At 43.4% G+C, this 15939-nt stretch overlaps 1 protein-coding gene across 1 annotated transcript in view; it reads left to right on the top strand.

Moving 5' to 3' along the window:
* Positions 1-15939, top strand: part of LOC142074732 (adenomatous polyposis coli protein-like) — a 185265-nt gene that overhangs the window by 24816 nt on the left and 144510 nt on the right. Inside the window, exons 4-5 of the mRNA XM_075135569.1 lie at positions 2732-2816; positions 3766-3967. Of these exons, the coding sequence (XP_074991670.1) occupies positions 2732-2816; positions 3766-3967 (287 nt within the window). The remainder of the gene's footprint in view (positions 1-2731; positions 2817-3765; positions 3968-15939) is intronic.

Here is a 15939-nt window from a genome sequence, read left to right as displayed (position 1 = left end):
GTACCTGTAGAAGCTTTTCTTGTTGCCCTTGATGTCCCTGGCCAGATTTAATTCTATCAGGGCTTTAGCTTTCCTAAGCTGATCCCTGGCTGCTCCGACAATTTCTCTGTATTCCTCCCAGGCTACCTGTCCTTGCTTCCACCCTCTGTAGGCTTCCTTTTTGTGTTTGAGTGTGTCCAGGAGCTCCTTGTTCATCCATGCAGGCCTCCTGGCATTTTTGCCTGACTTCCTCTTTGTTGGGATGCATCGCTCTGGAGCTTGGAGAAGGTGATCCTTGAATATTAACCAGCTTTCTTGGGCCCCTCTTCCCTCCAGGACTTTGTCCCATGGCACTCTGCCAAGCAGATCCCTGAAGAGGCCAAAGTCTGCTCTCCTGAAGTCCAGGGTAGTGAGCTTGCTGTGTGCCCTCCTCGGTGCCCTAAGGATCTTGAACTCCACCATTTCATGGTCACTGCAGCCAAGGCTGCCCTTGAGCTTCACATTCCCCACCAGCCCCTCCTTGTTGGTGAGAACAAGGTCCAGCATAGCACCTCTCCTTGTTGGCTCCTCTACCACTTGGAGAAGGAAGGTATCATTGATGCATTCCAGGAACCTCTCGGATTGCTTATGCCCTGCCATGTTATCCCTCCAACAGATATCGGGGTGGTTGAAGTCCCCCACGAGGACCAGGGCTTGTGGACGTGAGGCTGCTCCTATCTGTCTATAGAGGGCCTCATCCGCTCGGTCTTCCTGGTCGGGTGGCCTGTAGCAGACCCCCACCGTAATGTCACCTGTCCCTGCCCTCCCTTTAATCCTGACCCATAAGCTCTCGGTGGGCTCCTCATCCATCCCCAGGCGGAACTCCATGCACTCCAGCTGGTCATTGACATAGAGGATGACACCCCCTCCTCGTCTCCCCTGCCTGTCCTTCCTAAAGAGTCTGTATCCTTCCATTCCAACACTCCAGTCATAGGAGCCATCCCACCACGTCTCTGTGATGCCAATAAGATTGTAGCCCTGCAGCCGTGCGCACGTCTCTAACTCCTCTTGTTTATTCCTCATGCTACGTGCATTTGTGTCCTGGTTTCGGCTGGGATAGAGTTAAATTTCTTCCTAGTGCTGTGTTTTGGATTTAGTATGAGAAGAATGTTGATAACACACTGATGTTTTTAGTTGTTGCTAAGTACCCTCCTAGTCAAGGACTCTTCAGAGGCTGGGAGGGAGCATAGCCGGGACAGCTGGCCCAGCTCGCCAACGGGGTATTCCATACCATGTGACGTCATGCTCAGTATATGAATGGTAGGCGTGTTCCAGGAAGTAGCGATTGCTACTTGGTTATCGGTCAGCACGGGTGGTGAGCAATTGCATTGTGCATTACTCACTTTGTGTATTCTATTATTATTATTATTACTATTATTATTATTATTATTATTTATTTTTCTGTTCTGTTAAACTGTCTTTATCTCAATCCACGAATTTTATTTTTTTTCTCCCCATTCTCCCCCCCATCCCACCGCGGGGGGGGAGTGAGTGAGCAGCTGTGTGGTGTTTATCTGCCTGCCGGGTTAAACCAGAACAGTTTGCCATAGAGGCATTTAAGTTGGGCCCCCGATGAAGCTGTCTTACTGGCTGGAGTTCCTTTGTGCTGTTCTTCAGGCGCTCTCCTGCTGACCTGTAATCCTTCTCCAGGCTCTGGGCATCTGTTGCTGGCCCTGGCATCAAACTGGTAGGAGTTGGATGGATTGAGGTTCTCCTCCCCCGGCAACTTTAGTTTAAAGCTCTCTAATTTACCTAAATTTTACCTACATTTAATTTACCTAATTTTACCTAAAATTCATTAGATTTATGGTCTGAACAGATGATGTACAATTCTCGGTATAGAGTCTGTGTATTACAAGTATGGAGTATCTTTCATTTCTTGGAGTTTTTTCTTGACTACTGCTTCTAAAAATATTTTGTTTTCTATAATATGAAAAATCATATTTTAAATTATAATAAGGGCTTTTTGCCTTGTGGCCAGTCTTTTCAATTTATTCTTGCTATTGATGTATCTGCTATTATGATATGGAAAAGGCGTTCGCTATAACTTGCATTTAATTTTCCCCTTCATTTTAGGCCACTGAGCATTAGGACCTAGGGGCTTACAGGCCCCTTTTAATCTAGTATTCATTATTTACTGTGAATCTTTTTATGCATTAGAAGTATTTTCCTTTAGCTGTATAATTTGATCATATGTAGTTTTGATAGCATGCACAAAAAAACCCCAAAAACCTACAACAAAAAAACCCTGGGGAGTGTTTCTTCTGATATCTTTGAGGTTCAAAAAATGCACTGTTCAAGACTCTTTAGTGACTTTTAGTTATTTATCCAAATTTTATATTTGCAAGACTAACTTTAGGAACACAGATTGAAGAAATTTGACTGTACTTTGTGCTTCCATTTCTCCATCTGTAAATTAGAGATAAGTGATATTCACTTTGAGAAGAACTTTTAAATAAGCTGATAAATTGCGTTATCATAGAAGATGAATTATTCAGTATATTCTTTACGTTGTGACAGTGTTTGGGGAAATACTGTAGAATATATTTGATGGAAATTAAAGTTATGACACTTGATCACTGCTCACATTAAATATATTTTACATCAGTGTCACAGTAGCTGTTGCATAAATGTGTACTTGAGGGCAGGATAAGATGTGTTTACTTTGGATTATTTTTGTAAGGATTTTTTAATTATGCTTAATTTCTTATAGGAGGTGCTGAAACAGCTACAAGGAAGTATTGAAGATGAGACAATGGCATCTTCTGGACAAATTGACTTAATGGAACGACTTAAAGGTAAGTTTAGAATTATGCTTTAAGTAGGTTCATTTGTTTCTTAGTTGTTGCTTTAGGATAAAATTTTCCAACTCAGCTGCATCTTCTTTCCAGTGCTAACTTTGGAAGTTAGGCATAATCTCAGTGTCTGTTATTTTTTGCCAATTATTTTAAGACACATTTTCAAAAAAGAATGTGTTCTTATGTTGCTTTTGTGCTTTTGCTACTGTTACTCCAAGGCTTCATATGAATTGCATTTGATATATCTTACACTTTATTCACTTCTTCATAAACAAACTGGTTTTAATTGTTTAAATTAGTGTAGGATTAGTTCCACCAATTTTCTGAACTCATTTACATGCCCTGCCCTTTCCCTGTCACATTACTAGAACTGTATCTATCATGCTGAAAATTGATGCCCCCTTCCCTAGAGCATGTGGTGGAACGTGTACCCATCCTGTTATATGGGACGTGCAGAGCAAGCCCAGATCAGTGACTCCCTGCATACATTTGTTATCCCTATTACAGAACCAGAAATATTGTAGAGGATGTCTACATTTAGGCCCCTATGGTGGAAACACTTATCATTTACATGATGGCAGAGCATCTGTGGGATCCCTGAGAAAGAGGCTATTAGGAAGTGGGACACAAGAGCAATTCATATGATATTTATGCCACACTCTGCCCGTTTTTTAAGGCAGGCAGGCATACTGGTGTCGTGATACTGTTCTGGTTGGCAGGATTGTAGTTTGGGCATCTCCTTATTTAGAGGATTAGTATTCTCTAACTGTACCATTAAGATTGGTTTTGTTCACATTATGTTCTGTGTATCCTAAAGCAAAATGTTTTAACTGTTTCCATCAAAAAAGTCATAGATTTGTTCATGAAGTATGAAATTAAGATAGAAATGATCTTTTAGATTTGTGCTGCTCAATTTCAGTTCTGAAAATGTTTGCTCTTTATTACCCAGAACTGAACTTGGAAAGTAGTAACTTCCCTGGAGTGAAGTTAAAGCCAAAAGTGTCCATGCGTTCATATGGGAGCTGGGAAGGGTCTGTGTCAAGCCCTTCAGGAGAGTGCAGTCCTGCTCCCATAGGATCATTTCCAAGAAGAGGACTTATGAATCGAAGCAGAGAAAGCACCGGTTATTTAGAAGAGCTAGAAAGAGAGAGGTAAACTTCTTCATTTATTCATTCAGTATGCATTGACTTCTAATTTTAACATGAAAATTTACTAACATATCTAATATTTAGCTATCATGCATATGATTTTGATCAGTGGTATACTTATCCTATTAGGGAAGGAAACCAGGAATATACATTAGATTTAAATACGTAAAACCATCAGAAATCCTAAAACACATAATATAGCTTCTTCATATATGTATTTCATTGTTACTGTTTGTTTGCTGAAGGTTATTTTATCTTGATCAGCAGATTTTCAGCACCTTAAATATTTTTTGGAGGTGGGGAGTGGAGCATCCCAAACACCTCCATATCGCCTCACCACTATTGATAAGTGCTGAAACTGTAGCAATGTGATGGTGCAGTCTTTCTTGTTTGCAAATGTTTATAGCTACCATAGGTGGTTGATTGGTTACTTAATATTAGGAGTCGTTTACCTAGTGATTCTTTTCTCTTAACAAAAATGACTGCTAAAAAAAGGCATCTTGAAGATGTCATCCCCATATGATGTTTTGCCTGTTGGCAAAACCATAGACTTTTTTTTTCTTGGAAGGTAATATGAAGAACATTCATCTACGGCATATTGCAAAGTTGTCCCACAATAGCAATCAATTGTGAAGGAAACGCAAAGTAAGAGACATGCAGCTGTTTCCTTTGAAGGGTTCTTTATATCCTAAAATTAATCTGACTGAAATCCCAGATGTTTTCAGAGGCCTCTCTGCAAGACAGGGGTTTCTAAAGATTTGAGCATTGAAAGCTACTTGATGGATGGGATGTGTGGTGGGCCGGGGGGCGGCAGCCACTGCTCAGGAACTGGCTGGGCATCGGTCGGCAGGTAGTGAGCAATTGCATTGTGCATCACTTATTTTGTATATTCTATCATCATCATCATCATCATCATCATTATTATTATTATTATTATTTTCCTTTCCTTTTCTGTCCTATTAAACTGTCTTTATCTCAATCCACAAATTTTACTTTTTTTTTCCAATTCTCTCCCCCATCCCACTGAGCCGGGGGGAGTGAGCGAGCAGCTGTGTGGTATTTAGCTGCCTGCCGGCTTAAACCACAACAAGGGCATATCTACCTGCTGTGGTGTAGGGTCCTCCACGGGCTGCAGTGTGGATACCTGCTCTGACGTGGTCCTCCATGGGCTGCAGGGACAGCCTGCTTCACCATGGTCTTCTCCACAGGCTGCAGGGGAATCTCTGCTCCTGCACCTGGAGCACCTCTTTCCCCTCCTTCACTGACCTTGGTGTCTGCAGGGTTGTTTCTCTCACATATTCTCACTCCTCTCTCTCACAGCTGTTGTGCAGCATTTTTTTACCCTTTCTTAAATATGTTATCACAGGGGCGCTACCAACATTGCTCATTGGCTCATCTTTGGCCAGTGGTGGGTCTGTCTTGGAGCCGGCTGGAACCATAATACAAAAGCTTGGTGGGTAGCACTTTAGAAACCCCTGCTCTAAAGGGCCTTTCCTGGTGTTTAGTAAAACTTTTGCAATCAAGAGCTGAAAGGAGTATACTTTTCCTCTTAAGGTTCTATGTCTAGGTCCCTTTCTTTCAGTCCTATCAATAAAATTGAAGCAATTTCCCATGAGTCTGTTCTGATCCTCATCTAGTAGACACTCCATTTTTTCATTTTCCTAGTCAGGATCACTAATCATGTTTGCTTCCTCTCATAAAATCTAGGTTCATGAAGGGTTGTATGAGAATATTTTCCCTTAATACAGGAATCTCTTCCCACTTGCTCATTCCAGTCTTTAAGAATCTAATGTGTCTGCCATTTGAACTAATGGCTATCTTCCCTTCCAGTTTTCCATTGAAATGGTCTTTCTTCGTAGTGCCTAGAGTATTAGCAAGCTTAATGGAACAGAGTTCTCCATGTATGGTATTTCATAGGGACAGGGCACCTTGGTTCTTATTCAGAGTAAGAACTTTGCAGTAGTCTTTGATGTCCATCTTAACAAAACAGTGTACTTGTTTGTATTCTTTCCAGTGCTGTATTCTACCACATGATAGTAAAATCTTTAAGTGTACTTGGGGCTTTCAGTTAAGCTTCAAATGAACTCCAGGTCACTCAGAACAAGGAGTATTAATTTATAGCAACTGGAGTTCTTCAATGTGGTTAGCACATCTGTTTTATGATCTGTGATCCTTTCCCACTATTGTGGATTCTAAGGTGACAGTTTTTGGATGTTTTTCTCAATGATAATGACAGCTTAAGCCGTGAACTGATCTTTGTTTAAAATAACCCTGGGAAAAAAAGGGAGAGGGATATTTTAATTTGAGATGAGTTCACTGATCTGGTTATGAAACACTACACAAGCAGTGTTATTGTCACAATTGAGGGGGTGAAGATTTGTGCTGCTGAGAAAATGATCTGTAGAGACATGGTCAGATAACATCTGGCTTCATTATTAGTGAAATGATTAATAATCAAAACTGCCCTATTCATTACGCTGTTTGAGGGGACATGTAAGAACGCTTAGGGCATCAGCATGGACCCTGAATAGCCAAAAGAATCAGAATTTGAGGGTGGGGGACACAGGACAGTGCATCTGGAATCACTAATATCTGAAAGGAAAAGTAACCACTTATTTTCCTATGCTCTGTGTTTAAATTTGTTTGGCATGTTTAGTAAGTTTCTGTGTTTCTAAACATATATTTAACAAATATTTATTTTCTAGTAGATTGTGTTGTTTGTATTAAAACAGACTTTCAAAGAACTCATGGAATTTGCAAATCTCAATATTAAAATAATTTGGAAAGAAAACTAACATTTTTCAGAGATCTGAAACGGGAACATTTCCACCCAGGAATCTAATACATTGGCACAATACATGCTGCTTGTGGGCAAGAGTGTTTGGACGAGGACCAAGTCATTTATTAACTGTGTGTGAATTTGGCAAATTCACTAGATGTTTAGCTTGGCCAAAATGATCTTCTGAAGGGAAAAAAATGGATTCCGTTACCAGAATAAATTATGAAATTGTCTGCATATTTCTCTTTTGCTTATCTCCTCTCTAGTTCCAAAGTGTTTAAGGGGCGGGTGGGGGGAAGAGGGTGTATGTGTTTAGGTTACCAGTTTAGAATAGAAGTCCTATTAAATGTACCCTGCTTTCTTTCTGGCTAGTTCCAGATGTATTTCATTTTACTGAATTACTGAAGCACGTACCTAAAAAATTTTAATAGTATTTTCTGTAGAAACAGCTAACATATCCTAAAAATTTGCTGTCTCAATCAATAATTATTTTTTTTTTTATGCAGACAATTCTGTTTCATTTTCCTATTTTATGTACTGTTTAGTTGAAAGAGAATTGTACCTGTTTTGCCTTTGGTGTTGAGCAAAAGCTACTGTTTGAAATATCGGTAGCTTTGAGAGTAATTTTCAGGAATTGTTACCTTTTCAAGGTTTTCTCATTTTATGGCCTACTAATGGAAGTGAAATTATTAATTATAATTGTAATTACATAATTTAAGTAGAGTAACATATATTTTGTTACCCTTCTTACTGGGAATAACATTGACATATTTATCCGAAAAAGATTTCCAAAAGAAGAAACCGCTTTTCTGTGATCCTAATTCATTCAGCTTTACTTATTGTTGGGAGCTTCAAAAAAACCTCACAAAACCCCAGAAAAACCAAACCACCACCCCCACACACATTAGACAAGTCTTTTGAAATACTCATCCTGTAGAAAAGCAGTTCAAATTGAAAACCATTTTTCCTCATAAAAGAATTATAATGTTCAAAAAAACTTACTTCATTTGCCTTGCTGCATTCTCACTAAACTTGACAGTGTATGCCAGAGAACAGAATATTCTGATACTGTGAAAGTACTGATGTAAACAATCTTGGGGTGTAAAAAGATGGAATAATTTCCATCAAAATTTTTCTTTGATCAGTAACAGCTCTTCCACCTTAAACTCCCTCCTAACCTCAAAATCATGATCAGCAACAGATGAGAATAATGTGATTCATACCATTAGAAAAAGCATTTACAAATAAAATTACTTTTTATAAGGATTGAATTAATTATACTTTTGCAAATTTAATTTCATAAACTGGACAGACCCAGTGCATGGACACACATGGAGGGGGAAAAAAGGGAAGCTGTTGTTAGGAAAATCTCATTCCCTAACTATTGTACCAATTAGTCTTTACAGTATGAAATTGTATGAACTTTCTTAAGATATATAGTTTACATTGTATACTGCATAGTCATGGTTAAGTCAGCATGACTAAAGAACCCCAGCTCGTTAGGGGCTGTCATCTTCCTCCTTGCACCCTAAAGAATAAAGGATACCCCTGAACTACTGAGATAATGCCAGCATCCTAGCCCCTCTAACACCTCTGTGAAACCCTCCTGTTATCTGGCATCATAGATAAGTAACTGTAGGAAGACCAACTCCAGGGACGTCTAGATCAAGAAAGAAGCAGGTGGATGATGATGCCATAGAATTATAGTTGCTTTGCAAAACAGTAGTATGTGTGTGTTAAGTAGTGATTGGTCAAATCATGTTGTACCTGAACACTTTAAAAGTATAAGAACCCTGTGTAAAACTGCATTCGGTGTGCCCCAATTTGAATGGTACACCTCAGGCGCATGAATAAAAGAATTAATCTTGTAATTCTATACTTTGCGTCCTAGCCTCTCTCCTCGGTCAGCATGGGCCAGTTGCGAAATTTTCATGATAGTTTTGGTGACCCAGATGAGACATAGCTGACTCGCCTGATCCAGCGTGTCACTACTGCCCGGACCCCAACGATCTGGGTGATTTCACCTTGAGATACTCAGGCACAGGGGTAGTGAACCGTGGATCTTATTTGGCAGTAAGGAGGTGATTTTTTCTGTAATAATGGGAGGCAGACAAAGTATATTGAAGAGGTCACTGGTAGATTAATTGTTGCAACACTGGAAATTTATTGATGAGATAGCCGGGTCATCAAAAGCCCGAGCCCTGTGTCAGGAAATTTGGCCAGAAGTGACCACTTGTGGTGACGTGTACCAAACGTGGCCACGGTCCCGTTCTTTTAATGCTATTAAGCTGAGCTATTTATGCCAGCAATCGGAGGATTGGTTCCCCTTACAAATGGACTATTATCTGGGATAATTACTGGTCTGTTGGTATATCAGGTATCAAAAAAAAAATTTTCCCTTCCTGTCATGGATGAGTGGAATGCACCTCACTCAAAAGAGAGAAGCAGCAATATGTTTTATTGAGGTAAAATAATAATTTGACAGGGTTCAATAAATTCGATGGAATTTAACAAAGTTTAACAGTGGTTTACCAAGGTTCAATAAGTTTGATGGCAAGGTTCACCTTATTAATTACTGCATGTAAGAAACATACAAAGGAAAATTGAGTTAGAATCGAGTTAGAATGATTCACACAGAGACTGGAGATGCAAAGAGTAAGGAGGACCCTGCCATCACGAGGTTCAGAGTGGACCCCCTTGCTTTCTAAACTCATGGAGCCTAGGTGCGGCTAGGTCCAATCTTAGTCTCAGACTTGGACAACGATTTATGTCTAATGGAATTATCTATATAAAGTTTATAATAATTAATACTGAGTAGCTACATGGATTAGTAATGTTTCGTTAGTATTTATTCAGCATGCTATCAGACACTTACCGAGGATCTGTCGTGAGTAAGAGATCTCTCCGCCTGGGGCAAGGAAGGATCTCTTAGTCTCAGGTAAGGGATCTCTAACCTTGAGAGGCGTCCCTGCTCAAGGGGAGAGTCACCTGGCGTGCAGTCTAGCTGCAGTTCAGGGAGAACTCAAATTGGGCTCATCCTGATGGTAATATTTAGAGTGTGAAGTAGTTGGCTGCTAGTAAAAAGTATAGACAAGATAGATGTCTTCATTTTAGCTCTGGTATCTTGTTCTGTACTTTGGTTATCTTGCATTTTTGGGCTTCGAAACCACCTTCAGAAAAATTTTTCCAAGGCATCTTCACTCCCTTGTACGTGAGCAAGGAGCTTTCCAGCTCGCAGGTTCACAACAGGGCATGAGGCCTGTTGCTCCTTAGTCAGCCTGAACCAAAGTACGGCTAGGGATCAAGTGTATCCATCACACCTCTGGAGCAGAGAATAAGTAAGGATCTCTGAATGAATGTGAAAAATAAGAGCTCTTTACATTCTGGAATTTATAGATATCGGAGAGAATAGAGTAGAATAGAACAGAATATTTCAGTTGGAAGGGACCTACAACAGTCATCTAGTCCAACTGCCTGACCACTTCAGGGCTGACCAAAAGTTAAAGCACATTATTAAGGGCATTGTCCAAATGCCTCTTAAACACTGACAGGCTTGGGGCATCAACCACCTCTCTAGGAAGCCTGTTCCAGTGTTTGACCACCCTCTTGGTAAAGAAATGCTTCCTAATGTCCAGTCTAAACCTCCCCTCATGCAGCTTTGAACCATTCCCACACATCCTGTCACTGGATACCAGGGAGAAGAGATCAGCACCTCCCTCTCCACTTCCCCTCCTCAGGAAGCTGCAGAGAGCAATGAGGTCGCCCCTCAGCCTCCTTTTCTCCAAACTAGACAACCCAAGAGTCCTTAGCCGCTCCTCATAGGACATGCCTTCCAGCCCTTTCACCAGCTTTGTTGCCCTCCTCTGGACATATTCAAGGACCTTCACATCCTTCCTAAATTGTGGGGCCCAGAACTGCACACAGTACTCAAGGTGAGGCTGCACCGACACTAAATGCAGCGAGATAATCACCTCTTTTGACCAGCTGGTTATGCTATGTTTGATGCACCCCAGAATACGGTTTGCCCTCTTGGCTGCCAGGGCACACTGCTGACTCATATTGAGCCTACTGTCAACCACGATCCCCAGATCCCTTTCTGCAGGGCTGCTCCCCAGCCACTCCTCTCCCAATCTATACTTGAGTCCAGCATTACTCCATCCCAGGTGCAGAATCTGGCATTTCTTCTTGTTAAGTTTCATGCCACTGATGATTGCCCAATGCTCCAATCTATCTAGATCCCTCTGCAAGGCCTCTTGTCCCTCGAGAGAGTCAACAGCACCTCCCAGTTTGGTATCATCAGCAAACTTTGAGCTCTGCCCTTCAGCCAGTTCTTCACCCAGCGCACCGTGAACCCACTCATCCCACAGTTGGACAACTTGTCCAGAAGGATGCTGTGAGGGACAGTATCAAAAGCCTTACAAAAATCCAGAAAAACTACATCCACCGCCTTCCCTTCATCCACTAGGCAGGTGACCTAATTGTAGAAGGATATCAAATTAGTTAAACAGGACTTTCCCTTTGTGAACCTATGTTGACTGTGCCTGATGATTGCATTGTCCTTTAAATGCCTTTCAGTAGCACCCAGTATGATTTTTACAGGTACTGAGGTTAGACTAACAGGTCTGTAGTTTTCATGGGTCTTTCCTCATGCCCTTCTTGTAAATTGGAATAACTGGCTAGGTTCCAGTCATCAGGGACCTCCCCAGAATCCCAAGACCTTTGGTAGATGATCGAGAGGGGTCCTGCTGTAAAATCCGCTAGCTCCTTCAGTACTGTTGTGGTTTAACCTGGCAGGCAGCCAAACACCACACAGCCACTCGCTCACTCCCCACACCCTGGCAGAGGGATGGGGGAGAGAATTGGGGGGAAAAAAAAAAGTAAAATTCGTGGATTGAGATACAGACAGTTTAACAGAACAGAAAAGGAAGGGATAATAATAATAATAATAAAAATAATAATAATGGTAGAATATACAAAATGAGTGATGCACAATGCAATTGCTCACCACCCGCTGACTGATAACCAAGCAGCGATCGCTACTTACTGGACCACGCCTCTTATTTATATGCTGAGCATGACGTCATACGGTATGGAATACCCCGTTGGCCAGCTGGGCCAGCTGTCCCGGCTATGCTCCCTCCCAGCCTCTTGTGCACCTCGCAGAGCATGGGAAGCTGAAAAGTCCTTGACTAGCAGAGTACTTAGCATCAACTGAAAACATCAGTGTGTGTCCTGGTTTCAGCTGGGATAGGGTTAAATTTCTTCCTAGTGCTGTGTTTTGGATTTAGTACAAGGAGAATGTTGATAACACACTGATGTTTTCAGTTGTTGCTAAGTGCCCTCCTAGTCCAAGGACAGCTCCCGTGCCTACTGACTGAGCTAGGTACACAAGATGGGAGGGAACATAATCAGGACAGCCAGCCCAGCTGGCCAATGGGGTATTCCATACCATGTGACGTCATGCTCAGTATATGAAGGGTAGGCGTGATCCAGGAAGTACCGATCGCTACTTGGTTATCGGTCAGCGCGGGTGGTGAGCAATTGCATTGTGCATCACTCATTTTGTATATTCTATCATTATTTATTATCATTATTCTCCCTTTTCTGTTCTATTAAACTGTCTTTATCTCAACCCACGAGTTTTTCTCACTCTTACCCTTCCGATTCTCTCCCCGTCCCATTGGGGGGGCGGGGGGAGTGAGTGAGCGGCTGCGTGGTATTTGGCTGCCTGCCAGGTTAAACCACGACAGTCCTTTTTTGGCGCCCAACGTGGGGCTCGAAGGGTTGAGATAACGATAGATCTGACCAAAGTGTGTTAAGACAAAATTGTTATAAGTATCCATTATATTGATTGGTCACAATGTTGATGTATTGGCTGTCAAAGTTATGGGGCTGGCTCTCAATGTTGGGTCATGTAATACCTTGCTTGCAGTATGTGTTCCCTTTTGTGCTGTTTATCATTATTCGGAACTGGGCCAAGATTATCATTTTGTTGCTGTTTTATGAGGTGATAAAATCATTGGTCGTAAGTCTAATCTGGTATCTGTACTCAGCGCTGCCGTCATTTCTGTACCTCGGGAACCACCTCTTAGAAATTATTAGTAATTGCACTTGTTTCTCCTCGGAGAATGAATTTAAGGGGGAGACGGGATGGGACACTCTCTCCCACTTGTTCATCTTCCCTTCCATATCGTCAGAAACTCCTTTTTCTTCTATCCTCTTTACAAAGATGTCCACAATATTCCCTGAGAATTTTGAATATCCTTGGGATGCTCAAACAAGCATGTTCATATTGCTATGTCTCCTGAATGTGGTTCAGGCCTTGTTTAGGGTTAAACAACTATTCAGGAATACTGTCCAGAGATCAACCCTCAGGAACAAGAAAAGAGGGAGGGCAAGCGGCAGTGCCTCATCAGGGCGGGCGGAGCGGCGAGTCTCGGGGGCGGCTACAGACACGGTGGCTACTCAAAACCCCGCGACAGGCAATGCTGCTACTCCAACCCCCATGACAACCCCTGTGGCTACTCAAACCCCGGCAACAGTCACCGTAGCTTCTCCAACCCCTGCGACAAGCACTGCAGCCACTCAAGCTCCGGCAACAGGCACTACAGTTACTCCAACCCCCATGACAAGCACTGCAGCTACCCAAACCCCAGCAACAGGCACTACAGCTGAACCAGAGGACCAACCCTTGCTGGTATCCGTTGCCCCTGTACAGAAGAGGAAATCTTGGAAGCGGAGATCAGGTCGTTTAGAAAGGGATGATGAAAGACCAGGGCCATCACGAGGAGGGGAGGAGGAAGAGGAAGAACTCATAAACGAGACGGAAACCACCCGATCCCTATCCCTGAGTGAGCTGCGAGATATGCGGAAAGATTTCGGCCGTCGTCCAGGCGAGCATATTGTTACCTGGCTGCTCCGATGCTGGGATAATGGGGCCAGTAGCCTGGAATTGGAGGGGAAGGAAGCCAAACAGCTGGGATCCCTTGCTAGGGAAGGAGGCATTGACAAAGCAATTGGAAAAGGGACACAGGTCCTCAGCCTCTGGAGGCGACTGCTGTCAGGCGTGAAGGAAAGGTATCCCTTCAAGGAAGATGTTATATATCGCCTAGGCAAATGGACCACTATGGAGAGAGGTATCCAGTACCTGAGAGAATTAGGCGTGCTGGAGGTGGTTTATAGTGACCTGAACGACGACCAAACGCCCAAAGATCCAGATGACGTCCAGTGCACGCGACCCATGTGGCGGAAGTTGGTACGGAGCGCACCAGCATCGTATGCCAGTTCGTTGGCAGTACTGTGCTGGAAAGAGGAAGAAGCACCAACGGTGGATGAGGTGGTTAGCAGACTTCGGGATTTTGAAGAAACTATCTCCTCCTCCCTTGTCTCGGCTGTAGAGAAACTGTCCCGAGAGGTCCAGCAACTCAAAGACAATAGGTCCTATTCTCCACCTGTACGGACCAGTATCTCAGCCATTAGGAGTCAGCGTTTTACTCCTCAAGAGAGAGGATATCGAAAGTACACACCACGGGGCACCCTGTGGTTTTACCTGCGTGACCACGGAGAGGACATGAGGCAGTGGGATGGAAAACCTACCTTCATCCTAGAGGCACGTGTACATGAGTTGCAAGGAAAAACAATCACACAAGGGGGTTCTCCCAGGAAAAGTGCTGCTCCAGTTTTCAGGAAAACCCTGTCTCACGACGGTCCAGTTTCCAGTGAACAGTTCCCCAGACAGAGTAGAAGGGCTGATCTTACTTTGGACTGTAATGAAGGAATTCTTGACTCACGTTTGCAAGAAGTGAGAAGCGGATACTATGACCAGAACTAGAGGGGCCCTGCCTCCGGCCAGGTGGAGGAAAGGGACAACCGGGTTTACTGGACTGTGTGGATTCGATGGCCTGGCACATCAGAGCCACAGGAGTATAAGGCTCTCGTAGACACCGGTGCACAGTGCACCCTGATGCCATCAGGCTATAAAGGGGCAGAACCCATTTGTATTTCTGGAGTGACAGGGGGATCCCAAGAGTTAACTGTATTGGAGGCCGAAGTGAGCCTGACCGGGAACGAGTGGCAGAAGCACCCCATTGTGACTGGCCCAGAGGCTCCGTGCATCCTTGGCATAGACTACCTCAGGAGAGGGTATTTTAAGGACCCAAAAGGGTATCGGTGGGCTTTTGGTATAGCTGCCCTGGAGACGGAGGAAATTAAGCAGCTGTCCACCTTGCCCGGTCTCTCAGAGGACCCTTCTGTTGTGGGGTTGTTGAGGGTTGAAGAACAACAGGTACCAATCGCTACCACAACAGTGCATCGGCGACAATACCGCACCAACCGAGATTCCCTGATCCCTATCCATGAGCTGATTCGTCGATTGGAGAGCCAAGGAGTGATCAGCAAGACTCGCTCACCCTTCAACAGTCCCATATGGCCAGTGCGAAAGTCTAATGGAGAGTGGAGACTAACAGTAGACTACCGTGGCCTGAACGAAGTCACGCCGCCACTGAGTGCTGCCGTGCCGGACATGCTAGAACTTCAATACGAACTGGAGTCGAAGGCAGCCAAGTGGTACGCCACCATTGACATTGCTAATGCCTTCTTCTCCATCCCTTTGGCAGCAGAGTGCAGGCCACAGTTTGCTTTCACTTGGAGGGGCATCCAGTACACCTGGAACCGACTGCCCCAGGGGTGGAAACATAGCCCTACCATTTGCCATGGACTAATTCACACCGCACTGGAACAGGGTGAGGCTCCAGAACACCTGCAATACATTGATGACATCATCGTGTGGGGCAACACAGCAGAAGAAGTTTTTGAGAAAGGGGAGAGAATAATTCAAATCCTTCTGAAAGCCGGTTTTGCCATAAAACAAAGTAAGGTCAAGGGACCTGCACAGGAGATCCAGTTTTTAGGAATAAAATGGCAAGACGGACGTCGTCAGATTCCAATGGATGTGATCAACAAAATAACAGCCATGTCCCCACCAACTAGCAAAAGGGAAACACAAGCTTTCTTAGGCGTTGTGGGCTTTTGGAGAATGCATATTCCAAATTACAGTCAGATCGTAAGCCCTCTCTATCAAGTGACCAGGAAGAAGAACAACTTTAGATGGGGCCCTGAGCAACAACAAGCCTTTGAACAAATTAAACAGGAGATAGTTCATGCAGTAGCCCTTGGGCCAGTCCGGGCAGGACAAGAT

This window comes from Calonectris borealis, chromosome W (genome assembly GCF_964195595.1).
Source record: "Calonectris borealis chromosome W, bCalBor7.hap1.2, whole genome shotgun sequence".
NCBI lineage: Eukaryota > Metazoa > Chordata > Aves > Procellariiformes > Procellariidae > Calonectris > Calonectris borealis.
Note: the sequence above shows the minus strand (reverse complement) of the source record. Positions and strands in the feature narration are given on the sequence as shown.